Source organism: Canis lupus, chromosome 18 (genome assembly GCF_003254725.2).
Source record: "Canis lupus dingo isolate Sandy chromosome 18, ASM325472v2, whole genome shotgun sequence".
Taxonomy (NCBI): domain Eukaryota; kingdom Metazoa; phylum Chordata; class Mammalia; order Carnivora; family Canidae; genus Canis; species Canis lupus.
In genome coordinates this window covers 42,561,543-42,589,019 of record NC_064260.1, presented here as the reverse complement: position 1 = coordinate 42,589,019, position 27,477 = coordinate 42,561,543, and the positions used below count along the sequence as shown (strand labels likewise).

The 27,477-nt window shown below is 42.4% G+C and overlaps 2 protein-coding genes and 1 long non-coding RNA gene across 8 annotated transcripts in view; 1 reads left to right on the top strand and 2 right to left on the bottom strand.

Annotated features, from left to right (window-relative positions):
• CKAP5 (cytoskeleton associated protein 5) overlaps positions 1-15,224 on the bottom strand; it is a 107,179-nt gene extending 91,955 nt beyond the window's left edge. For all 4 annotated transcript variants that reach the window (XM_025452046.3, XM_025452047.3, XM_035701105.2 and 1 more), the window contains exon 1: positions 15,102-15,224. The gene's annotated coding sequence lies outside the window, so the exon portion shown is untranslated. The remainder of the gene's footprint in view (positions 1-15,101) is intronic.
• LOC118351279 (uncharacterized) lies at positions 15,189-27,274 on the top strand. 2 transcript variants are annotated; one of them, XR_004806499.2, is made up of 3 exons: positions 15,280-15,756; positions 21,051-21,302; positions 26,937-27,274. It is a non-coding gene; the product is annotated as an uncharacterized LOC118351279 (long non-coding RNA). The 2 variants fall into 2 exon arrangements; XR_007403773.1 differs by lacking the exon at positions 26,937-27,274 and having other exon boundaries at positions 15,189-15,756; positions 21,051-22,185.
• The window catches only part of LRP4 (LDL receptor related protein 4), a 52,247-nt gene continuing 46,108 nt past the window's right edge, over positions 21,339-27,477 (bottom strand). Inside the window, exons 37-39 of one of the 2 annotated variants that reach the window (XR_004806490.2) lie at positions 26,382-26,523; positions 23,235-23,840; positions 21,339-22,876 (exon numbers count right to left, since the gene is read on the bottom strand). Coding sequence is in view for 1 of the 2 variants with exons in the window: in XM_025452052.3 (XP_025307837.1) it covers positions 23,508-23,840; positions 26,382-26,523 (475 nt within the window). In the remaining variant the exon portion in view is untranslated. Of the gene's footprint in view, positions 23,841-26,381; positions 26,524-27,477 lie in introns of both variants that reach the window. The other variant, XM_025452052.3, reaches the window with a different exon arrangement.

Sequence of the window (27,477 nt, the reverse complement as noted above, 5' to 3'; positions counted from 1 at the left end):
TACATTACTAAGTTTTATTTTTTTAAGATTTATTTATTTATTCATAGAGACACAGAGAGAGAGAGAGAGAGAGAGAGAGAGAGGCAGGCAGAGACACAGGCAGAGGGAGAAGCAGGCTCCATGCAGAGGGCCCGACGTGGGACTCATCCAGGGTCTCCAGGATCACGCCCTTGGCTACAGGCGGCGCTAAACCGCTGCGCCACCAGGGCTGCCCCATTACTAAGCTTTAAAAAGAAAATTGGAAGACAGTATATGAAGTCTAGTTCATTTTTGTGTTTGGTAAAACTATATACAGGGATGTATATATACATCGGTAGTAGGCTGATAACAACCCCCGAAGACACTAGATTTTAATCCCTAGAACCTGTAAATGTCACTTTATTTGGAAAAAGTATCTTTACAGATGTGATTAAATTAAGGATCTTGTGGGGCAGCCCGGGTGGCTTGCTTCAGCCAGGGTGTGATCCTGGAGACCCGGGATCGAGTTCCACGTCGGGCTCCCTGCATGGAGCCTGCTTCTGTCTCTGCCTGTGTCTCTGCCTCTCTCTCTCTCTGTCTCTCATGAATAAATGAAAAAATCTTTGAAAAAAAAATTAAGGATCTTGAGATGAGATTATCCTGGATTATATATGAATGGGCCCTAAATGCAATCACATATATCCTTCTAACAGAAAGAGAGGGAAATTTAACACACACAGAGGAAAGCCACATAAAGGCAGAAAAGAGTAAGATTAGAGGAGGCTTAAGTGATGTGACATAAACTAAAGAATGCCAACAGATACCAGAAGAGGTGAGCAAGGGATTCTCCCCAGAGCCTCTGGAGGAATATGGCTCTGCCTTGGTTTTAACCTTCATAAGACTGATCTAAATTGTGTTGGACTTCTGGCCTCCAGAGCTGAGAGCGAGCAAATTTACGTGGTTTTAAGCCACCAAGTTTATGGTAATTTGTTACAGAAGCCATAGAAAACAAAAATACATTGTATATGTTTGAAATCACATACAAATTTTCTGGAAGGATCCACTGTTTACAACGGCTACTTCTAAGTATGTCTAAGGGGCTGGCTAAAGAACTTTTACTTTTTACTTTTTTTTTTTTTTTTTTTTTTATGATAGTCACACAGAGAGAGAGAGGCAGACACAGGCAGAGGGAGAAGCAGGCTCCATGCACCGGGAGCCCGACGTGGGACTCGATCCCGGGTCCCCAGGATCGCGCCCTGGGCCAAAGGCAGGCGCCAAACCGCTGCGCCACCCAGGGATCCCACTTTTTACTTTAATATCTAGCCATTCTTTTGTTTGTTTAAGAGTTTATTTATTTGGGATGCCTGGGTGGCTCAGCGGTTAAGCATCTGCCTTCAGCCCAGGGCGTGATCCTGAAGACCTGGGATCGAGTCCCACGTCGGGCTCCCTACATGGAGCCTGCTTCTCCCTCTGCCTGTGTCTCTGCCTCTCTCTGTGTGTCTCTTATGAATAAATAAATTTTTAAAATCTTAAAAAAAAAAAAGTTTATTTGAGAGAGAAAGAGCAGGAGTCAGAGCAGAGAGGTAGGGAGACAGACAAGCAGACTCCATGCTGAGGGCAGGGCCTGATCTCATGACCCCAAGATGATGACCTGGGCTGAAGCAAAACCGAGAGTCAGATACTTAACCAACTGAGCCAACCAGGTGCCCTCTTAGCCATTCCTTTATAAAACAAAAAACAAACTTCAATTTTTTTTTAACTTTAAAATTCCAGCTTGGAAACTTAAAGCTGGTTTTGTCTATACTTATCCCATAAGCTAAGCCTCACTTCTCTCCCTTAACATTTTTTAGGTACCGTATCTCCTTTGAAAGAAGGAACAGATCTTCTTTATTACCCCAGCATCTAGCACAGTGCTTCACACTCTAACATAATTCCTAAAATGACACCATTTCATCAGACTATAGAAGTCTTAAATATATAATAAATGTGTTCCTTGAGTTATTTATAAATAAAATTTTGTATGTTGAATGTGTATTCAAATAGGTCAGAAAAATATACATAATAGAATTCTGAAGCAAACCCTTTTTTAAAGTGAGAAATCACTCAGCAACAGATTTTGAAATTTTATGAGTTTTGCCACTGTTTTCTTAGGTACCCATTCATTATTATAAAATCCATTAAAAGACGGTAATTTTAATTTTAGAATCTTTGATTTTGGCAAAGCCATACAGTAGAATAGTTGTTTGCAATAAATCTGATTGTAAGAAAGCTCTAGTCAAGATTTAATTCAATCTAAACCTGTCATCTTGGGCTCTGGAGTTAGATCTAAGTTCTAAAACATGTTCTGTCACACACTAGCTGAGCCTCAGTTTCATCATCTGTCCAAACAGCACGATCTTCATGTGATTCCTTATTTAATACACACTTCTAGAACATTCACTATGTGCCAGGCACTATTCTAAGCACTTTACATTTATGGACTCATTTAAATTCTTATTACTCTGAAGTGATATAATCATCTTCATTTTACAGACAAGGAAACTGAGGCATAGAGATTAAGCAACTTGCCTAATGTAATTCAACAAATGTAAAAATTAAATGAGATTTTGCCTTATACATGTTACGAATCCCCCTAACATCCACACATTACTCCCCTGCCTCACAAGGACATTTGCTTGTCCAATCATGTGAAGTTTCTCTGTTAGGCACTCAGCTATGGGCTGAGTATAGGTTGTACAATATATTAGCCTAAGGCCAGCTCCCAGAGAAACTGATACAGGCATATCTCACTTTTTTGCACTTTCCAGATACTGTGGTTTTTATAAATTGAAGGTCTGTGGCAACCCTGCATCAAGCAAGTCTATGGGCACCATTTTTCCAATAGCATTTACTCTTTTAATATTTTACTTATTTATTTTTTAAGTAGCTCTATGCCCAGTGTGGGGCTCGAACTCACAACCCTGAGATCAAGAGTTGCATGCTCTGGAGTGCCTCACTGGCTCAGTCATTTAAACATCTGCCTTCAGCTCAGGTCATGATCCTGGGTCCTAGGATCAAGTCCCAAGTCAGGCTTCCTGCTGAGTGGGGAAGCATGCTTCTCCCTCTCCCCTTTAGTCATGCTCTCTCTCACTCTCACTCTCTCTCAAATAAAGAAAATCTTAAAAAAAAAAAAAAAAAAAGTTTTATGCTCTACTGATTGAGCCAGCCAGGTACCCCATGCTTCTCACTTTAAGTCAAAAGCTGGAAATGATTGAGCTTAGTGTGGAAGGCATGTCCAAAGCCAAGATAAGCTAAAAACTAGACCTCTTACACCAGGTAGCCAAGTTGTGAATGCAAAGGAAAAATTCTTGAAAAAAAATTAAGAGTGCTACTCTAGTGAATGCACAAATGGTAAGAAAGTGGAAAAGCAGCCTTACTGCTGATATGGAGAAAGTTTTAGTTGTCTGGATAGAAGATCAAACCAGCTACAATATTCTCTTAAGCCAAAGCCTACTTGAGAGAAAGACCCAAAGCCTAATTGAGAGCAAGACCCTAAGTCTCTTCAATTCTATGAAGGCTGAGAGAGGTAAAGCTGCAGAAGAAAATTCTGAAGCTAGCAGAGGTTGGTTTCGTGCTTAAGGAGAATAATCTCCATAACATCAAAGAGCAAAGAGTAGTTGCAAGTGCTGATAGAGAAGCTGCAGCAAGTTATTCATAAGATCTAGCTAAGAAATCAATGAAGGTGGCCTCACTAAACAACAGATTTCCAGATGAAGTCTTCTATTCAAAGAAGATGCCATCCAGGATTTTATAGCTAGAGAGGAGAAATCAATGCCTGGCTTCAAAGTACAAGCTAACTCCTGTTGGGGGCTAATGTAGTAAGTGACTTTAAGTTAAAGCCAATGTATATTTACGATTCTGAAAATACTAGGACGCTAAAGAATCATATGCTAAATCTACCCTGCCTGTGCTTTATAAATCGAACAAAGCCTGGATGACAGCACATATGTTTACAACACATTTTACTGAATATTTTAAGCCCATTGTTGAGACCTACTGCTCAGAAAAAAAGGATTCGTTTTAAAATATTACTGCTTACTGACAATGCACTTAGTCACCCAAGAGCTTTGATGGAGATGTACAAGATTAATGTTGTTTTCATGCCTGCTAACACAACATCCATTTTGCAGCCCATGGATCAAGGAATAACTTTGACTTTTAAATCTTATTATTTATAAAATACATTCCGTAAGACTGTAGCTGCCATAGAGAATCCTCTGATGGACCTGGGCAAAGTAAACTGAAAACCATCTGGAAAGGATTCACTATTCTAAATGCCATTAAGAACATTCATAAAAAAAATAAAAAAAAAATAAAAAAAAATTTAAAAAAAAATTCATGATTCATAGGAAGAAGCCAAAATATCAATATTAACAAAGTTGATTCCAACTCTCATGGAGGACTGTGAGGGGTTCAAGACATCAGTGGAGTTGGGACACCTGGGTGGCTCAGCGGTTTAGCGCCTACCTTTGGCATGATCCTGAAGTTCCCAGGATCGAGTCCCACATCATGCTCCCTGCATGGAGCCTACTTCTCCCTCTGCCTTATGTCTCTGCCTCTCTCTCTCTCTCTCTCTCTCTCTCTGTGTCTCATGAATAAATAAATAAATAAATAAAGACTTCAGTGGGGTAAGTAATTGCAGATGTGGTAGAAATAGCACAAGAGCCAGAATCCAAAGTGGAGCCTGAGATGTGGCTGAATTACTGCAATCTCATGATAAAACTCTAAGGAATGAGGAATTACTTCTTATAGATGGACAAAGAAAGTGGTTTCTTGATATAGAATCAACTCCTTTTTTTATTTTTAAAGATTTTATTTATTCATGAGAGACACAGAGAAAGACAGAGGCAGAGATACAGGCAGAGGGAGAAGCAGGCTCCACGCAGGGAGCCCAATGTGGGACTCGATCCCAGGTCTCCAGGATCATGCCCTGGGCTGAAGGCGGCGCTAAACCACTGAGCCACCTGGGCTGCCCCAGAATCAACTCCTAATGAAGATGCTGTGAAGACTATTGAAATGACAATGCGGGATTCGAAATATCACATAAACTTAGCTAATAAAGCAGCAAGGTTTGAAAGGCTGACTCCAATTTTGAAAGAAGTTCTACTGTGGGTAAATGTTATCAAACAACATCACATGCTACAGAGAAAGCATCTGTGAAAGGAAGAATCCATTGATGCAGCAAACTTCACTGGTGTCTTATTTTAACAAATTGTACCAGCCACTCCCATCTTCAGTAACCACCACCCTGATCAGTCAGCAGCCATCAACATCAAGGCAAGACCTACCAGGAAAAAGATTACAGACTGCTGAAAACTCAGGTGATGGTTAGCATTATTTTAGCTATATATACAGATTTTTTTTTCTTTTTTTCTTTTTTTTTTTTTAGATTTTAAAAAATTTTTTTTTCATTTTAAAGGGAGACAGCACATGCACAAGTAGTAGGGGGGTGGGGGAGGGCGGGGGGGGAAGAAAGGCGGGGGGGGGGGGGGCGGGGAAGAGAATATCAAGCAGGCTCCATGTCTAAGAGCCTGATGTGGGTCTCGATCTCATGACACTGAGACCTGAGCCAAAATCAAGTCAGATGCTTAACTGACTGAGCCACCCAGGCACTTCACAATATATTGTCATTAAGGTGTACGGATTGTCATAATGTTATTGCACATTTAACAGACTACAGTGTAGCGTAAACATAACTTTTATATGTGCTAGGAAACCAAAAAATTCATCTGACTCACTTTATTGTGATACTCACTTTATTGCAGTGGTCTGGAACTGAACCTCCAGTATCTCTGAGTTATGCCTGTAATTAGGGCTGAGAACTAAAGGAAATAGGGATTAGCCAGGCAAAGGCATAATGAGTGGAGATAATAGAGAATGTTACAGGCTTGTGTGTGAAAGCCCAAAAGAGCTAAGCAAAAGTAAAGAACAGAACTATAACTCAAGTGGCCAAGCAGGGGCTAAAAAGGGCCATATTATACAAACCCAGTGACTTTATTCAAGGAAGGAGTACTACAGATTGCCTGGCAACTACCAACTACCACTCAAGAAATGGTAACTATCATTATTGTGTTGTTAATAAGCATCATCCCAGCCATTCAGGGATTTTTTAAAGGATTTTATTTATTTATTTATTCATGAGAAACACACAGAGAGAGGCAGAGACATAGGCAGAAGGAGAAGCAGGCTCCCTGAAGGGAAGCCCAAAGGGGGTCTCAATCCCAGGACACCGGGATCACACCCTCAGCTAATGGCAGATACTCAACCACCGAGCCACCCAGATGTCCCCATTCAGGAATTTTAGAATCAGTTCAGACTTAAACCCATATTTGAGTCCTCTGGTCCAAGAAAGACCTAAATTAGGGTAAAGCTCTTAGGATCAAGAAAGATCAGTCTTTTCTGGTTTAAAACAAGACTTAAAAGTGTTTAAAACAAACACTTTGGGTATACAGGTAATCTATTCCTTGTTATCCTATAGAAAGTAGTTTTACTATTAATTAAAAAGTAAATGTCGGGATCCCTGGGTGGCGCAGCGGTTTGGCGCCTGCCTTTGGCCCAGGGCGCGATCCTGGAGACCCAGGATCGAATCCCACATCGGGCTCCCAGTGCATGGAGCCTGCTTCTCCCTCTGTCTGTGTCTCTGCCTCTCTCTCTCTCTGTGACTATGATAAATAAATAAAAATTAAAAAAAAAAAAAAGTAAATGTCATTTATAATACTCAAAGGGATTGTCCATATTTTGTTTGGAATAATCTCCCTTATTAAACATTGTTCAAAATAAGCAGGTAGTCCTCAGAAGCTGCCTCATGGGCTGCCTCATGAGCCTTTTTAAAAAAAAAAGAATGTACTGGGCAGCCCGGGTGGCTCAGCAGTTTGGCCCCGCCTTCAGCCCAGGGTGTGATCCTGGAGACCCTGGATTGTCGAGTCCCATGTCAGGCTCCCTGTGTGGAGCCTGCTTCTCCCTCTGCCTGTGTCTCTGCCTCTCTCTCTCTCTCTGAGTCTCTCGTGAACAAATAAATAAAATCTTAAAAAAATAAATAAAAAAGAATGTATCACATTTAATACAAAAAGTGTGGAATAACAGCACTGAAAAAATTCTTAAAATCTACAAATGAGAGACTTCATGCTACAAGTGGATAAGGACATCAAAATGATTTAGAAAATAAACAACTGTGAATAAATAGAAAAATAAAAAATAAAACAAAACTAATTAGGAAGGAAATAAGATGTTCTAGACAGCCAAAGTGGTCAGATAGGAGAGGTCTATACTTGAAACAAACTTATATAACTTTTTCATATAAATCTAAGAAAATACCTAAGCCTCCCAGTGTTCTTAAACAAAGTATACTAATAATCATTTAAACCTTTCAGGATAGGGATGCCTGGGTGGCTTAGTGGTTGAGCGTCTGTCTGCCTTTGGCTCAGGACATGATCCTGGAGTCCTGGGATGGAGTCCCACATAGGGCTCCCTGCAGGGAGCCTGCTCCTCATTTTGCCTATGTCTCTGCCTCCCTATCCCTCATGAATAAATATAATCTTTAAAATAAAGAAGTAAATAAAACTTTTCAGAATAATTCACTACTGCCACAAAGATATGAGTGACTCTTGCACCAGATCTAAATGGTTCCAACATGGCTTTTTTGAATTTTAATGTTGTACATTTTGTAGCCTTCCTTCCTCAAACCTTTTGATCAAGCTAACACTTTTTAGTTAGCTTGTCACAGCACTTTTTTTAAGTTTTAGCTCTTGAGGGGCACCTGGGTGGCTCAGAGGTTGAACATCTGCTTTTGGCTCAGGTCATGATGCCAGTCCTGGGATACAGTCCTGCATCGAGCTCCCCACAGCAAGCCTGCGCCTCCCTCTGCCTATGTCTCTGCCTCTCTCTGTGTGTCTCTCACAAATATATAAATAAAATCTTTAAAAAAAAAAGTTTTAGCTCTTGATTTAAGGAAGCAAGAAGGTTAAACTGTGCCTAAGAGGGAGTAGGATCCACTTGAGAGAAGCCAATAAAATTTGTGATAACTACTGAACTGGTAGCTTTTTGCCTTTTTTGGTTTACTTTCTGGTAGTTGACTTTCAGATACATAAAAAACTATTTTAAGTCATGACTAAAAAAAAAATGGAAGAAAAAAAAGCATTCATATTAAACAAATGAATTTCAAGAAATTCTATAAATGATTCAATTTTTTCTCACCCTTACAAAAAAGGATCTAAAAATCACTTTAATAACAAATCTCTAAAAAATATAATTAAGAGATTTAAAAAAAAGAGATTAAAGAAGTAGGTTTCCTTTTTTTTTTTTTTTAAGATTTTATTTATTTATTCATGAGACACACAGAGAAAGAAAGAGGCAGAGACATAGGCAGAGGGAGACGCAGGCTCCATACAGGAAGCCCCATGCAGGACCCGGACCTGGGCTGTGGGATCACACCCTAAGCCATAGACAGCCGCTCAACCGCTGAGCCACCCAGGCATCCCAGGAGTCCCAGGTCTCTTAACTCTTAATAAAATATCAAAAATCATGTTTGAAGAGACAAGGTCTAGAGACACAAGGTTACCATGGCTTATCTGACACCATATCGATGCCAAAAACATATGACCATTCCAGCTGAGTCAGAATTTATGCTTTCAATGCATCTCTAAACAAAGATCTTATCTCAAGTCAAACAACTTTACCAGGTCATGGAAAACAATGTTTTCTGTGGCACTTAAAAAGTGTTCATTGAGGGGAAAAGTTAGATCTCAGTAAAAAGCAAGTTACAAAGAGGACATTTGTTTGGGACATAAGCTTCCTCTGAAAGTTGGAAGAGAAATGTATGTATTCATGTTTAGCTTAATATACAAGCAAAAAGATACAGAAACAATTTTATGTATGTGCATATACATGAGTTAGCATACACACATATATTACTTTGCTATGTCCACTGAGAGGGCATAGAAATAATGACATCCCCAGCAATGAGCACATGGGCACCCAGATCTCAGTTTCTATAAATCACTATCCAATAAAAGAAACCAAGGATCCTTGGAGAAATGGCTGATTCTAGGGTTGGGGCAGGGAAAACATAAGATGTGTCTGGAGCATCTTGTAGTACTAGAAAGTAAGGAAATGCTGAAAAAGAAAAAAAGGATGGAGACATGTCAAAGGGACACAGGAGCCAACATGAAGTCCTCCCAATGGTCAAAGCTAGAACAATTGAGGAAAAAAATAAATAATACAGAATCAGATTATAACTAAGAGTACAAAATAGATACTCTGATATTGATAAATGATTGAATAAAGAAATGAATGGGGGAGACAAATATTCCTTCCAAAATTCCAAATAATAAAAGTAGATACTCTTCCCTCCAAGTAGTGGTACTTAAGCACCCCATCCACTTTGAGGGTAGGCTAGAGGTAGGTAGGTAGTGATTCACTTCCAAAAAATTCAATATAGAAAAGTAAAAATAGTAACCTAACATATTAACATGGCAAATACTACCTTAACCAAGTGATAAAGGTCAACATCCATCAGTGATATCATGTCAATGTCACATATCCCCTGATTATGAAATAATGGTATTCTGTGGCGTTCTTTCCTAAAACATCTAACTCTTCTCATTTTTAAATGAGAAAAATATTCGATAAACTCAAAAGGAGGGACATTACACAAAATAACTGCTTAGTGCTCCTCAAAACTGTAAAAGTCATGAAAACAGGAGACTGAGGAGCACTCAAAAGACCAGAAAAGGCTAAGAGAGACCAAAACTACATACAGTGGGTTACCCTGGATTAGATCAGAACAGAAAGGAGATATAAATAGAAAAACTATAGAAATTCAAACAAAATCTGGAGTTTAGCAAAAAGTAATGTATCAGTTACTGGTTTTTCAGTTTTAGATGTTAACAATAGGGGAAACTACGTGAGAGGTATATAGGAATCTGCATACTTCATTTGCAACTTTTCTGAATATCTAGAAGTATTGGGGTCCCTGGGTGGCTCAGTGGTTTAACGCCTGCCTTTGGCCTGGGGCATGGTCCTGGAGTCCCAGGATCAAGTCCCGCATCAGGCTCCCTGCATGGAGCCTGCTTCTCCCTCTGCCTGTGTCTCTGCCTGTCTCTCTCTCATGAATAAATAAAATCTTAAAAAAAAAAAAAAAAAAAAAAGAAGTATTATAAAATAAAAGGTTTATTTAAAAAATTACTTTGAGGGACGCCTGGGTGGGTCAGAGGTTGAGTATCTGCCTTTGGCTCAGAGCGGGATCCTGGAGTCCCTGGATGGAGTCCCACATTGGGCTTCCTGCATGGAGCCTGCTTCTCTCTCTGCCTATGTCTCTGCCTCTCTCTCTCTGTGTCATAAACAAACAAACAAATAATAAGTACTTAAAGAAAATAAAAAATTCCTCTGAGGGGCACCTGAGTCGCTCAATCGGTTAAGCATCTGCCTTTGGCTCAGGTCATGATATCAGGGTCCTGGGACGGAGCCCCATGAGCCCCACATCGGGCTCCCTGCTCGTGCTCTCTCTCTCAAACAAATAAATAAAATCTTATAAAAAAAAAAAAAAAGAGCTCCCAATGGACAAAGCTGGTACAATCTGAGCAATAAAAGAGTATTGGAATATGACGCAAAGTATAAAATAGATACCCTTTATTCCATACTGATTAAGTAAATACTTGACTAAATTAACAAATGAGGAAAGAGAGACAAATTTCCCACACAGAAGAATTCCAAATAAATTATGTAGATACTCTTCCCCAAAGAACAGGGAGCATAACTCTTCATTCCTTAAATGTAGGCAGCACAGTTACTCGTTTCCAAAGAGGACTGTATGGAATGGGGCGGGGGGGGGGGGGGGGGGGGGGGCGGGTAACTATAGTAGAGTACCTGACAAACATTACCTCAGCCAGATGATCAAAGTCAGTATTAACAGTCCAAAATCGGGATCCCTGGGTGGCGCAGCGGTTTGGCGCCTGCCTTTGGCCCAGGGCGCGATCCTGGAGATCCGGGATCGAATCCCACATCGGGCTCCTGGTGCATGGAGCCTGCTTCTCCCTCTGCCTGTGTCTCTGCCTCTCTCTCTCTCTCTCTCTGTGACTATCATAAATAAATAAAAATTAAAAAAAAAAAAAAAAAAAAACAGTCCAAAATCATGTTGATAGGATGTATCCTTGATATGTTACGATGAAAATGGCACTTTCTCCTTGCCATCATCCTCCCCAAAACCCATAACCCCAGTCTAACCATGAGAAAAACATCAGATAAATTCCAGTAAAGGGACAACCTAAAATATAGTTGACCAACACCCCTAAAAACTTCCATTGAAAGTTTTTAATTAAAAAAAAATAACAACACAGTCGCTGTGGTGGCTCAGTTGGTTAGCACCTGACTCTTGACTTCACTCAGCTCAAGATCTCAGGGTCATGATACGGAGTCCCTGGCAGGCTCCAACAGACTCTGCACTGAGCATGGAACCTGCTTAGGATCCTCTCTCCCTCTCTCTCTCTCTGCTCCCTGCCCACTCACTTGTGTGTGAGCATGCTTGTTTGCACTTGAGCTCTCCTTCTCCCCCCAAAAACAAAATAAAATAAATAACAATGGGGGGGGGGCAGGGCGCCGGGCTGGCTCAGTCAGTAGAACATGAAATCTTGATCTCAAGGTTGGGAGTTCAATCCCCACATTGGGTGTGAAGCCTACTTAAAAAATACAATAAAATAAAATCTTAAAAAATAAATAATAACAACAAAGGCAGGAGTGAGGAAGCCAAATCTACCTTCCCTCCCACTTGACACAACATAAGACTGCCATTTTTCCAGTTTTCTTTAGTTGAAGACTTTCCAAATTAGATTGTTGAGATACTGCTCACATCCAAAGACATAGCAACACAGCCAGCTTTAGTTATATACTGTCTTTATCACTTTATCATATAGAGAAGACTACAACAGTTTTGGCCAATTTTGTTCAACAAATATTTTTTGACTATCTATTTGTTCCAAGTATTGTTTGAAGCATTGAGGTAATCTCAAAGACAGAAGAAGAAAAAAAATCTGTGCTCTGCTTTCATTTCTCTGAGGACAACAGATAACGCACAACCAAACAATAAATGACCTATCAGATAGTGATAAATGCTATGAAGTGAAAAAAAAAAAAAAAAAGGAAAGTGAGGCAAAAGTGACCAAGAGGGCTACTCTAATTGGGAGCTTAGAAAATGCCTCTTTAAGGAGATGACATTTGAGTTGAGACCTGAGTGGAGCCTGTATACAAAATGAACAGCAAATGTAAAGGCCAAAAAGAATAAGCTTAATGTGCTTGAGGTGTCTCACATAAACAGGCCAGCTGCCCTGATAGGAATGAGATAAGTAACGTATTCTGAACTCCAGAAGTAAAAATACAAAAGTCATTTAAGGATCTCAAACAACTCTAACACTGCCCATCAGGAGTCCATCAATGGTAAGTAGATTAAGATCTCAATTTTAGGCTCCCCCAGAGTCTCCCCCAAAGTCACAGCAGTCCAGTAACTACTGTATTTTGAACCACTCCATCTTCCTTCCAAATACCACCATGTCCTATCATTCATATTTTTTCATGGCTCTGCTAAAAGTATTAAAAAAGCTGGTGTGCGGGGGAGGCGCCTGGGATGGCTCAATTGGTTAAGTCTCCAACTCTTGGTTTCGGGTTCTGAGATCAAGCCCGGCAACAGGCTCTGCATTCATTGTGGAGTCTGCTTGAGATTCTTTGGGGCCCCTACATGGCTCAGTCAGTTAAGAGTCTGCTTTCAGCTCAAGGTCATGATCCTGGGATCAAGCCCCACATCAGGAGAGCAGGGAGCCTGCCTCTCCCTTTCCCTCTGCCTGCCATTCTGCCTACCTGTGCCCTCTGTGTATAAATACACAAAATCTTTTATAAAGAGTAAATAAATAAGTAAATAAATAAATAAATAAAATAAAATATTTTAAAAAGGAGAGGGGAGGGTATTCTACCCAGAAATTGCTCCTGAATTCTCCCTAATGTATCTCATTACTTCATGTAGTACAACCATAGGTCAAAAGCAAAGGCCCTGGAGAAAGACTAACTTGGGTTCAAATTCAGATTCTATCAGTTGCATGATCTTGAACAAGTTGCATAACCTTTCTGAGTTTCCTCATCTATAAAAAACTGTGAGGATTAAAAGAGATAAAATGTGGCACCCAGTAACAATTCAATAAATGTTAGCTACTGCTAATAAAAGTATTTGAGTATTTTGTTCAAGGACCAGAGCTGGGCCAGAGGGATTATAGAAAATACAATTTGCTACAGCAAATTGTTTGAGAGATAAAACTGTCAAACTCCCTTAGGTCAGAAGCTTTGTCTTTTTCTGGTTCACTGGTGTATTCCCAGAATCCAGAACAGTGTTTAACACACAGTAGGCATCAATCTCAGTATGTGTTGAATGAATCAATGAATGAGATGAATGAGACTCCATTAAGTCAAAGGAGCATAAGAGAGCCTGGCTTTACTTCAAAATAAAGTTTTCATTCCACATCAAGATTTTAAACAATATCCTAAGGCCTCGTTAGAGATGTATTTATTATTTCTAATTGCCTCTTCGAAATCTAGAACACTGTTCGTAATATTAAGGTACTCAAATTTATTGCAATTAAAAAGCTCTGCTGCTAAAATTGAGCTGTCAGTTGTAGGCCACACTACTGTTCATAATTCAAAGCTGATGATCAAAACGTTAAAAGTAATAAAGAAGGTATATGAATTGTTATGGAATACCCTGCTTACCTCTGACTGCTCTCCAGTGAACAGACTTGGAAAACTTGTGTAAAATTTTCTTCTCACAAGTTGACTAAGTTTAATTTATGCCATTATTTATGGCAAAATAAATTGATCTCACCTCCTCTGTATCATTAAATTTTATGAAAACAACATGAGAGTCTGTTCAGTCACTTATGAAAGGCCCAAATCTTTTTTAGACTTAATAAATTTCCAAAGATTGTTAGCTTAATATATCGGCTCTTTAGGTCAAAGAAGGACTTTTCAGGGTGATGAAAATGGAGACAGAAGTTCACCTCTCTAAAAATGAGTTTTCAATTACTATAATTATGCATAAAATAAGACAGGCAGCATTTCTGGGCCAAGATCTGATGCCTTAGTTCCCCGTGAGATTTAGAGCCAAGCATAAAATTTGGGGCAAGTTCTGCAAAAAAAAAAAAAAAAAAGAACAACCCACTTTACCCTCTATTGATGCTGAATGAAACACTCATTGTTAGGATTCATCAAAACGAATATGTTTTCTAACACACAGTAAGCCACTCGGGCAACATCGCTTTCAGCATTTTTCTATCCCAGCAACAGAACGGGATGCGTTTAAATCCCGACAGTTACCAGGACTGCAGGGTAGCTAACTCAACCGCCTAATAGTGGTAAGGGCTGAAAAAGTAAAAACCGAGTTTACCGAATCATAAAGTAGCAGGGCCTACTTAGTTAAGATAACCTACGCTGGTGGCTATTGTATAGGTCCTCCAAACCTCCAGAGCTGGAAAGACACCTGAACTACTGACACCTTCTGAGAGAGGAAGCCAGGCGCGAGGGCGGCGCGGTATGATCGGAATTGTTAAAACCGCAGCCGGCCGGCGGGGACACAGGTGCGCGGGCAGGCCCCGGCACCGCAGTCCTTGTCTCGCTCCGAGACGACCCGGCCCTTCACCGCCGCGACAGCCCTCCTGGGTTCTTATTCACTCATTCATTCATTTGACAATTACGCGAGGGGCACCGTAGCAGGGCCGGCTCGCAGGGCCCCCGCCCGCCCCAGCCCCGGAACACCCACAGCCGCCAGGCGCGGCCCTGCACCGCCCGCATTCCCCCGCCGCCGCCGCCGCCGCCGCCGCCGCCACCCCGCCGCGGCGCGCTCGGGTCCCCCGGATGCCGGCCTCGGCTGCACGCGAGCGCCCACGCCCCCGCCCTCCCAGCCGCGGGTCCGCCGGCCTCCGCCCCGCTTCGCCGCCTCAGATCCGCCGGGTTCGTGCGGCGAGGGAGGGGCGCGTCCGCGGAGGCTCCCCCGCCCGGGGCTCAACACCCCTCGGCGCGCGCGACGCCCGGACCCGAGGGCCTGGGTGGGTGGGTCGGGCCCACCGGCCACTCACCTCCGCCGGGTCAGAACCGAGGGGCCTGCTCTAAGCCGTTTGAAACCGCTTGGGCCGCCGCACACCCCGCAGTGTCCTCGTCGTTTATTGGTTCCCGACGGACCGCCCATCGCCCGCTTATTGGTCCGTTTGAAAGGCCTGTGGGCACGCGCCGCCCGCAGCTTTAAAGGGGCCGCGCGCAGCCGTGTTTCCTTCGGAACCGGCGCTGCCTGGTGGGGTGGGGATGTGGGGTCGCTGGAGCGAAAGCTGCCGACGACCCTGCACCCCCCTACCCCCCCCTCCCCGAGAGAAGGGCGAAAGCTGTGTGGAGAGCTGTGCATCCCCGGCCATCAGCATGCTTGCTTTTTTTAAATTTTGGCCATTCGAGCTACTGTCAACACCTGGCAATTTTTTAAAAAGTCATTTCATTCACCAAATACCGATTGTGTAGCTAAGTACGCGAGGGGAACGAGAGGCAGCTGGGATATCGTGGAAGGAGCAGTGAATGGAGCCAGGATGCTGGATTCTGGTCTTGGACCCGCTCTAAGCAGACCACTTTCCCAGTAAATTATTTGTAGCTCAGTTTCCTCAAAATAGGATGACAATGTTTCTCTTACAAGCCTAGGGGTGAGGATTTAATATAACTAATTGGCTGTCTAGGAAAGGCCTTTGAACAGTAAGTGTTCTGCAAAAGCCTAACTAATATTCCTGTTTCTCTTAGAAATGATAGGCTTGGTTAATGTGATTTCTGAAAGTCTTGTTTAGCTCTAAAAATAAAATCTTTAAGAAAGGGTGGTGGTGCTGGCGCCTGGTAGACTCAGAAGATGGAACTTGCAACTCTTGATCTCAGGGTTGTATGTTCCAGCCCCAGGTTGGGTGTAGAGATTACATAAAAATAAAATCTTAAAAAAGAAGTAAAATGTGATCATCTCTAGCCCAATAATGCCACTGTTAAGAACCTGTCCTACAGATCTATGCACGTATGCAAAGAAAAATGTCGAAAGATATTCACTCAGCAATTCTTAAGATATGGGAGAAAAAACACCCCACAAACAAAAAAACCCAAACCCTAGAAATTACAATGTCCATTCATAGAGAACTTGTTACATAAATTACAGTATATCCACTCAATAGAACACTATGTAACTGTTAAAAAGAATCTGTTTATTCTGTACGTGCTGGTGTAGAAAAATGCACAAATTTTATTTAATTGAAAAAAGGCAAGTTGCAGAAAAGCATATATGGAATGATTTTATTGTATATGGTTATAAATGCATATGTATTTTGTGTGCATGCCTGAAAATGGTTAGAACATTGCTGGAATTTCAAGAAATTATTTAGCAAGGAGAGTAGATAGGGAAATGAATTTTTTTGCCTTTGACATGTTAATTTAAATATATATATATATATATATATATATATATATATATGTAGCAGGGAGAATATCTAGCAGTGGGAAAAGTAAGAGTAAGGGCACAGAAACAAAGTACAATTATATGTAGGGAATTGAACATGTGAGTTTGATTTTTAAAAGGGGTTCATGTTGGGAAGTAGTAGGATACAAAACTGACAGAGAAAGGCAGATTCTAGGAGGGTCTTGAATACTAAGGTAAGGAATTTGTACTTTAAATAGGTGATAGGAAGCTATGAAAGGTTTCTGAGCCAGAGAGTGACAAAATCAGAATTGCACTTTAGGAAAACTAATTAGCTTGATTGTCTAAAATGGGTTACAGTTGGAAGCCCCATTAGGAGTCTGATAGGAGGTGATAGCAGTGGAAATGCTGAGAACAGATTCAAGAAAGGGTGAAGGATTTAGCAACCAACTTGGTACAAAGGTGAGGGTGGGGCCCATTTAGGGAGATGAGTCAAAGAGCATGCTAGGATTTGAGCCTAGGCAGTGATTGATCAAATGGAAGTAGAAAGTCAGGAGAAGCCAGTCTCAAGAGGAAGGCAAGGAATTTAGTCTTAGACCTGTTTACTTTTAGGTACCAATGAGACATTGAAGCATAATTTCTAAGTAGATCTAGGAAACACAGGATGAGGACTGTGAGAAAAGATTAGGACTCAAGTGATACAGGCTTAGGAAGCACCTCCAGAGAGTAGAAAAGATGAAATTGTAGCAGTGGATGAGACCACAAAGTGGGAGAGTGGAGAGTGAAAAGGTGGGGCATGAGGACAGATCCATAGGTTAGGGGAAGGAGAAAAGAACCAAGCAGAGCAAAAAGGTCAGCGTAACCTTTGAGAAATGGGTTAGGTACATACAGAAATAGTCTTCTTCAGTCATTGGTCATTGGCATGTTTATTTTATTTAAATATTATGGAAAATAAATTGAAGATTACATTTATAAGGAGAGTGTGATGGTAAACTGGAATTTGCTCTATAAAGGATGTATGGAGTCTGGATCCTGGAGAGCTTTAGAACAAAATGGCAAATCCCTTTTTGTCTTATATGGTTTATGTAGCCCTACTAGAAGGTGGGCATTAGATGTCTGATTTCATTCTTTTATTCATTCATTCAACAAATATTTATTGAGCACCTAATATGTGCAGGGACTGTTCTAGGCACTTGGGATAACCAGTGCAACACACACACACACACACACACACACACAAATCCCTCTCTTATGGCACTCACATTATACTGAAAAAAGCATAGACAATCAACACATAAATAAATTATATAGTTTGTAATTAGACAATGTGTGCAATGTGAAAAGAAAAAACTCAGTAAAAGGGATTGGAAGTAGAGTTAGACATTAATTTTATAAAGGATGATCAGAGTAGGTTTCATTAAGAAGTTTACCTTTAAGCAAATACTAGGTGAAGGAGTTAGCCATGAGTTTATCTACAGGAAGTGCCAGCCAGGGGGACCCGCTATGCAGAGACTCTAAATTGGGAGCATGCCTCTCAGGTTAGAGAAACAGGGAGGCCAGTATAGCTGAAGCAGAGTAGTTGGCAGTAGGAGGATAGTAGGAGATGAGGTCCGATAGATAATGGAGGGCAAGGAGTGGCAGATCCTGTAGGGCCTTGTAGAAACCTAACATAATACCTTGATCCATAATAAGTGTTCAATAAATGTTCGGCCAGTCATCTTTTGCAGTCCATGATTATCACCAAATAGCTTTTATCTATGTATTATCAGAGTGACATGTGCTTACTTTAATCCAAGGACCTTTCAGTAGTTCTACATAAGGAAAGTATTAATGGGACAATGAAACCCTTCTATGCATTAGAGATCAAGGTGAACACACTATTATTGCAAGTGGAAGCAGTAAACAAATGTCAAACATTGTGTTTGCTGAATAATTGTGCTGAGCATTTCTGAAAAGCATGCTAGGGTGGGGACAGTGCTCATTCCATCATAATCACAAATGGCATTCTGGGAGAGAAAGCTCTGCAATGGGACATGGATCCATATTTCCAGTCTAAGAGGAGCAGCTTCAGTGATTAGCTTCCTCTCAACACTCGGTCCAGGTACCTCATGCATTATTCCCTGGAGAAAGCAGTGGTGACATTAACACAGGCCTCAAATGGCTGTGGGTTTTTGTGCCTTTACTGGCCTCCCAGCTTCTTCCATATTGTATTGGTTGCATTTAATAGGTGATTGAAAGAATGAATAACCCTTTTCTCATAATCCATTCTCCCACAGCCCCCCAAATGCAGGCTGTTCAAGAACTCTGACCACAGAAGCATCAGCTCCACCAAAGAGGAAGGAGGCAGAGGGAGAGATAGGGGCCTCATTAGCAGGCTGTCAACAGGCTTTTAGGGGCAGGAGGGAGGGAAAACCACTGAGAAGAAGATAAGTGAGAGTTCTTGGCTCTTTGTGTCTTGTAAAACGAAATAGGCAGATTGCGTAGCTTGGGGCTAACTCTAGCCTTGGGTTTAAACTCAGACCCCTAATTAGGCTGTCTGGATCTGTTTTAACACCATGTCAAGGAGTCCAAAATTGTGAGTTGGAACCTTGACTGGAAATAAAACTCTGTTCCCTATGTGGAGCTCTGCTTAGCCTCTGCCAGCTGCTTAATGGGAGAATGATCTAGAGAGAAAATAAATGGGCGAGTGAGGGAATGTTACAAAACAAAGGCAGCCTGAAACATCCCCAGATACACATCCTATTAAATGGATCAGTTGAGTCACCTTCACATATGAAGAAAAGAATACAATTTCTTAGCTATAAAAAGGGTTCAACGACATTTTTCATTATGTCCATAAGTAGAAATAACTGAAGTTTATGTTCTTGAAGTTCAGTGCATTACACTTAGAATCTTGTGTACCCTCAACTCTCATAGATGCTTTTTCTAAGTTCCTCTGCAGCACTTTGTTTTCTGTAGGTCTAAGTTTGGTGAAAGCTTCAATTCATGCCTTGGAGACCTCTCTATGGGCCACAGAGACGTTTTTTTTTACCTTAGGTTCCCTTATTTGTTCATGCAATTTAGAAAGAAGGACAGGGACTACATTTTGAATGTAATTGCTTGTAAAAATATGTCCAGTTTGTTAGAATTTGACCAACCATCTCCCTACTCATCGGTTTCAGGTTTTATATACAGAGAACCAGACAAGGAATTCTTGACTCTTGTTTTATCCCCAGGATTTCTTGGAAGGAACATAAAAACAAGTTTCAGGCTAGAAATTACCTTAGCAATCATTTGCCTTAACCTTTTCATTTTACTAATCAGGGAAGTATAAGCCAGCTCATAACCTGAAAACAGGGTGTTAAATCCTTGACACTTTTGCTTAAGTCCCATCGGCTCCACTCCAGATTCTTATCAACACCTGGGCCATCAGGCCCAGCCTCCTTTTCCTCTCCCATTTCCTGCTAACATGGCAGGACAGTTGCAGGTTAGCAAGACCTTTATGGTTCAGGCAGTGTTGAATACCTGATTATACTGGCTCCTGTGGTCACAAGGTGTCAAAATACATTCACCAAACTGTTCTCCCAGAAACATTTCCCAGTCTTTAGAGCAAATGGTGTGTGCTTAATATATTCATTTTTTCTTCTCATTTGAAAAGTTATTCCTGAGTTTGCAACTTTGGTAGTCATTGTTCATGGGGTGGCCAGTAACCTTGAGCCTTTGGGAGGGGGTACTTTCTATAGGTATATAGGCTTATGCTTTAGTCTGGATTTCATTGCTTCAAATGTCCTTTTTTGTCTCTGGTGTGAGTTTTTTCAAAAAAGAATGGTGGAGTAAGGGGATGGTTGTCCTTGAGCTATTCCATTTGTTCCTGTTCTAGCACACATATTTCCCACCAAAATTGGAAGAATTATACACTATAAATTACCCTCAGCTTTCCTGTTATTTAAATACAAGAGGCTTCAGTCTTTCTTGCTTTTCCTTTCTTTTTTTGGAGGTTGGGGGCATAGGGTGGGCATGGAGGCTGTTGCTAGATTCTAAGATCTGTGCTCAGGCATGGAGCAGGACTTGGCCCCCAGCAAGAGATGAGGGAATTCATGGAAGCATTATTCTATAAAAGGCTTGTGGTTTAGAAAATCAGCTACTGATCTTTGACATAGTATTCTCCATCTGGCACTGAGATTTCCATGATTCCCAATCATCATTGAGAGGTGTTACATCCAGAGAACCTGAGAAGGGATCCCCAACTCACTGTCCTAGCCTTGAGATGTAGTATATAAAGTATCAGAAGGCAGCTTTTTTAAAATAAAAGGAAAACAAACAAAAGGAATCATAATATTGATTAGATCTGTTGTCAGAATCACTGTAAACCCTAAGATCAAAAATAGCTAGGAGCAGATTGGGGCCTGTGATGAACCCTCCTTGTCCCTAGTACTTTTCCTGCTATATCAGACAGTCTTGCCAGTGATTATCATGGCAAGGCAAAGTCAAGTTCTGTGACAATGAGGTCCTTATAAACCTAGAACAGAGATAAAAGATGTAGGTATATATGCCATGACACTTTCTTCCAGTGCCTGAAGGAGATGTCACTAACAATCTTGACACTTTCCCCATTGAGTCTCAACAGGACCTCAGGCAGCCACTACCAACCAACCGGAGTTGGCCCTTGAGATGAAACCTATCTGATATCCCTGTTCTAGAGGAAATAAGGATTTCACAAGCCAATGAACTCTGGTCTTGACCGGTCTTCTCAAGATGAGCTGAACCTCACACCTTTTATTGCTCTTCATCATCCTCACATCCCCGAAGGACACAGAGGTGATGTGTCTCAAGAAGGTTTTCAAAAGCATGGGTCTGCCGGACAGAGCAGGTGCAGTTATTAGTCATGACTCCAAGCCAGGCACGGTGATTAAGAAAAGCTAAATTTATATTAAATTATCATAAAGTCCTAAAATACTGAACATAGTGGTTAAATAACTCCAGAAAGTCCAATGTCTCCAGTGAGTAACGTTAAAACCATTACACGTGAGCGCGGGAGAATCACTTCCATTAGTTTAGGACAGAGAGGTTTTGCTTTTTTACATAGTGAATCAGTGCTCAAATAGATATTTCTTCAAATATGTCTTTTCTACATTCTGAACAGCCCAAGTGCAATAAGATCCTTCCCCCTTTCCAATCAAGAAAATGCCACTTTTCTATTTTCTCCCCATCCTCAACCTGAGTCTGAGGACCCAAAGTGCTCCTTTTTTTACTGCCCCGTTAAGTGTGAAATGTCTCCCTTTCTTCCCCTAAATGGCACCTCGCCTCTCCCATTGTGTGTACTGGAAAAGACTTGCTGGCCTGGCCAGGCTGTCCTGTGTGGGTGCAGACCTGGGTTAGCTACTACCAGCAGGGCTAAGGGCTTGGCACCTGTCTCTAGCAGCCTTAGAACTGACCAGAAAAGCTTTGCTTTTGTTTTCACTGACATGTGTGGCAGTGGATTTCTCAATACTGACAACCACAGGAAAGTTTTCAAGTCAGGAAACTTCCCCCAGAAGCCCCTGCCTCTATTCTCAGCCCATTGTCTTCCCCCTTGCTGCTTCTAATTCCTGGGGAGAAGGGTCTGGATCTGCCCTAGGCTGAGAGGGCTTCATGAATGGTCCTACCTTTCTATTCCTTCTCCCTACTTTGCGTCTTAATGTGGTCCTCCTCACCACCCCAAGCCTATGTCAGAAAAAGCAAACTAGGCAGTGTGTGTGGGGGGGGGGGGGGGGATAAAGGAAGGGGCTATATAGAAGGTTTAGGGCAGAAAAAAAAAGCCTCCACTCCCCTGATACTAGCATGAGACATGCTCTTTCTGTGAACGAGCATGAACCAAGTAATGGCATCACAGCCTGGAAAGTCAGTCACTTAGCTGGGAAGAGGGTTGGAATGGGAAGATCACCACCCCTAGAGCCACAGGTTCTCTGTCCCTTAACTTAGATCCCTGAGCACTTGAGAGAGAACACAGGAGGTTCAACCTCATGGACACTTCCCTTGAGGCCCTGTGCACCCCAAATCTACAACCCAATCTCTCTTCCTGACTATTTATGAAAACTTCTGGCCCTTCTTTGAAAAGTTGTTTCAGGACCTCTATGCTTAGAATCCCCGACAATGAGCGGGGAGAGAGGGGCAGAACGTTAAGGTTCAGGTGATGTGCTTCTTTTGGTCTAAGTGGCGCTGGTTAGACCCTGTAGGGGCTCAGCGCTTGGGGCCCCACATTCCTCAGGCCCCTGTTCACAACCTGGTTATACTTAGAATCAAAGACATAAGGGTACTGGCCAGTGGTGGCACCCACGGGGGAATTCATATTAGCCAGCTGCCATGCGATAAGGGCTCTGTCATCGGAAGGTAGAAAAGCTTCTAGATACTCTAGTAGGAGGAAGAACAGCTTGAGCCACACCCAGATCTCACCAATACTGGCAGCTGAAAAAAAAAAACAGTAGCTCTTAGGCAAGAATAATATCCATTGCCAGCAATGGACAGGACATGCAGCCCAACAACCCTTAAAAGCTTTCTCATATTACCAATGCACTTGAGGCTGGAGGCTTCTGAGACGCCCATACCAGCTGGGCTTACTTCTCCTTCCTTTCTCAGCCTCTATCCTTCATCGCTCTCTCTACCCCTGACCCCTGCCCCAGCCCCTTGATGGGCAAGTTCTCTCAGAGAAGCGGCCAGGCCAGCTCTGATGGGGGAGAGTGAAGTCTTGGGGATCATCAGTTCTCGTGGGGCAGGGTACCAGGGAAAGGGGAGGTGGAGCTCTGTACTGATGAGGAATCATTACCAAGCCTAGTTTCAGAGGCTCAGGATGGAGTGCAAGAGGTGAGGTTCGTGGTAAAATCCAGGTCTACGTTTTCAGGATGCACCATCACTTCTTGTGCACAGGTAGTTATGGACTCAGGTGGAAACAGCTCCCGTGGAGGTCTCAGGAGCAGTTTTTTGGGGGGAGGGAGAAGGACGAGCACATAGGTTGGGGGGCCTGTTGTATAAGTGAGCACAAGGACTGGAAGTCCATAAAGGAGAAGGAACAGGCAGGGAGGGAAGAGAACATGGGCATTTAGACCTGGCTCTCTGAGGAGAGCTTGCGTTCATGTTTCCAGCCTGTGTCTGGCAGAGAGCCCCGTCTTTCTGGAGTAGCTGCGGTATGGACGCTGCTACACTCAGACTGCTCTTCCTGCAACAGCTGCTCCGTCTCCGTATCATCCAGGGAGCCCGAGCTGGCCTGGATAGACACTGTGTCTGTCTTCATGCATACATGATCCCGCAGAAGGCCCCCCCGTGAGCTGCGCAGTTGCTTGAGGTCATCCCACTCAGCATCATCCCCAGACAGAAGGCAGATTCCCTCTACGATCTTGATCTTCTCCTTGGTGTAGTTATGGTCAGGCCCGCCCTAGGGTGGAGAGTGGGGAGACACGGTCAGTCGGTTGGCTCTCTATAAAGGATCTCATGGTGAACTGAAAAAGGAAGTGGATGGGGTGAGAGGAGGTGTGAGGAGTACAAAGATCCCACAAATGAATGGGGAGACGTGGTCAGAGCAAACAGATGAGTCAGCCTAAAAGGAGAGTAGCAGCTAGGATGATTATTACCATCCTCAGACAGGGAGGAGGGAGAACCATGGCTTCCAGTCCTGCATCATCCACTCACTGGCTAGGTCACCTTGGGCAAATTACTTAGCATCTCTAAGGTCAGTCTCCACATCTGTAGTGTAGGGAGAATAACAGTATCCACCTCATAACCAAGTGCTGTGAGGGATCAATGAGGCGACACATGGAACACAGTTAGTAGGTGCTTGACACATAAGAAACACGAAATCATGTAAGCGATTGTTACATTGTTATTATGGTTTATTAATGGGACATCATGCTGATGTACGTGATCAAAGGTAACTGATAAAGGCAATTCAATGTGTACTTATTCAGAATTTTAAACTACTTCTGTGATCTTTTATTCTTACTTCTCTTCTTTCTAATTTTGTTTAGGAGAAAATTTTTGGGAAGTAAGACAGAAGGAATCTAGAAAATCTTATTTGGGTTCTGAGTGTCAGTCAATCCATTGGGGTCCCATAACCTATAGTGTTTTTTGGGGGGTTACCCTGGCTCTGCTCCCACAAGCCTTGAGGCCATTCCCAAGTGACCTGGGATTGTTCTAAGGACAGTGACAGTTCTAGTCAAGCTTCTCCTTTTATGGGTTTCTCAAAGGGTAGGCTTACTCCTGGTTTCTGAGGGATACCAACCAACATGCCTACCAGTACCAGGGAAAAAATGGGCATGGCTTAGGTTCTGTCCTGGGATGGTGTTCCTGCCAAGAGCTCTGAAGTGCTCCTCTATTTTAGTAGCAATTCAACTCCTTGGATATTTAACTGAGCCCCTACATTTTTTTTTAAAGATTTTATTTTTGAGTGATCTCTATATCCAATGTGGGGCTCGAACTCATAACTCTGAGATCAAGAGTTGTATATTCTATTGACTAGCCTGGCTAAGCACCTTTACTAAGCCCCTACATTAAACCATATATTCTGATGACTGTACTCTAAGAGTGACAGCTCCCTCCAGAGCAGAGACAGACATAGCACACAAGCACACAGGTGCATGCCTGCAGACCCACACCAATTCACCCAGCACACCCTCCGAGAGCTGAAATTAGCTTAAGATTAGATGGAGACATGCAGTGTCTTCATTGCAGAGACACACTGCTGAGTAGGTTAGGAATTAGGAAGAGGTGGGAGTAATGGCACTGGCAGTTTGGGGGGGGGGGGGGGCGCACCCTTTTCCTCTACAAACACACCACAACAGGTACCTGAAATCAAGAGGAAATCAGAAGAGAAAGGGTGAAAGACTGTCTGAGGGGTGAAAGAGCTGCTGAGGAAAAGCATACAACAGAAGAAAGAGGTCACACACTTTTCAGTTATAACCCATGACCCTTATGACAGTTCTTCTCTGGGGCATCAAACACTCTAGGAATCGAAGACTCAGGAGTCTCTCAAAGATACTAATCGAGGAGGGGTCTACCAACCCTCAAACTGCAAACTATCCCTGCAGGTTGTGTTTTGGCTTACAGTAGAAGCTTTTTTTATATGGAAATTCATGGATCCAGAAAGCATGTGATTATTACATAAAACGTACTCATTGTGCATAGGAGCCCTGTATATGTGAGGGCAAGTGTTGACTGTGCTAGATAGGCCAAGAGAGTAGACCAATTAGGTTTCATAAGGGATATAACTCCTGATGAAGGGTTACAGGATTTTGGAAAAAGCAGGGATCATATTAGACTAGGAAAATCTGAAATTGCAGGGTACTGATCCCTTGTGGAACTGGGACTATTTTTCAGGCCTAAACATTCAGCATATAATTTTTCACTGAAGCAACAAAGGAGTTAAGAGAGCAAAAGCATGTAAATCTTTAGAATTCTAGAGAAATCTCTTAAGACTCTGTGATAAGAGAAAGAATAGCAAAAAACCCAGCCATTCCCAGCCATAGATGCCAATAGCTTGGATCAGAGGTTAGAAAAGGGACAGTCCAGGAGCTCGTGGGTTTTTGGGGTATTGTCTAGGAGTCTAGGGCATCTCAAAGGGGTGCAGCCTGCAGGGGAATGATGACTACGAGAGGGAAAACCTATGAGCCTGGGAAGTTATCTCCTGGCAGGGAGGTGCATACTCACATGCTTTCAGACCTAGACCTCCTGGAATCTGCTTACTAACCTTGCTCTCACTAAGGTCCCTCAAGCTGGTCCCTCAGAGAATCTAGATCTCTCCAGAAACCCAAATCAGATTTAGTTCTTCTGTTCACTATAACTGCCAAAATGGTAGATGGGACTACCAGTATCCCTCTCGGATCCATTCAGGCAACTGGAACATATCCTTCCCCCCCTCCCCCTAAAAACAAAAACCAAAACACAAAAAAACCCCACCTTAAATGTAAATTGTAATTTTTACCTCTTTCTTATAGCACAGTTGATTGTACATGGCTGGTTTGGGGATTGCTTCAATTTTCACTTCCTGAGTGGAAGTTCGGTAGGAGGGGTTGCTGTAGGTCAGGTTCCCCATTCCAGGATCAGTTAACTTGGATTTTTTGTGTCTTTAGGAGGAAAAGTGATGAGAAATTAGTTCAGATCTTTATGGCGGTGGTATCTGGGGAAGTTGCACCCCGAATGTAGCAGGCAGCTTCTAAGATGGCCCCAGTGACCCCTGCCTCCTGGTCCTCACACCTTCTGAATCCTTGTCCCTTAAGTGTGGGCTACATTTGGTAACTCACTTCTTTCTATTTTATTTTTAATTTATTTTTAATTTTTAAGTCTCTACACCCAGTGTGGGGCTCGAATCCACAATCCCAAATCAAAAGTCACACACTCCACCAACCCCGGGCGACTCACTTCTGACAGAAACAGAATATACAAAACTGATGGATGCTAGATTAGGTTCCAAAGAAATCTGGGGCTTCCATCCTTGGTTGCCTTTCTTCCCTAATTCTCTCTTATGCTTCCTCCGAAGGAAGCAAGCTACCTTGTTGTCGGTTGTCCTTTGGGAAGGCCCCTCAAGGCAGATAAGGGAGGAAGACCTCTAGCCAACAGCCAGCAAGGAACTGAGACCCTTAGTCCAACAGCCTATGAGGAACGGAATCCTGCCAACAGCTACATAAGTGGGGAATCCCTCCCCAGTCAAGCCTTGAGAAAAGACCACAACCCTAGCTGATACCTGAACTGCAGCCTGTAAGAGAACCTTGAGGCAGAGGCACACAGCTAAGCTGAATCCAGATTTCTGACCCACAAAAACTGTGAGATAATAAAATGGCTGTCATTTTAAGTTGTTGAGTTTTGGAATAATTTACTATACAGCAATAGCTAGCTAATAGACTGAGTCAAGCCAGATCTGCATCAATCCCACATCTATTATTTACTAGCTGGGATCTTGGTGGACATAATCTAAACTCTATGAGCCTCAGATACTCATCTGTAAAGTGAGGAATAACAATACCTGTACTACAACATTGTTGTGGCATTGATACATAGTCACTGACTAGTAACTGTTACTA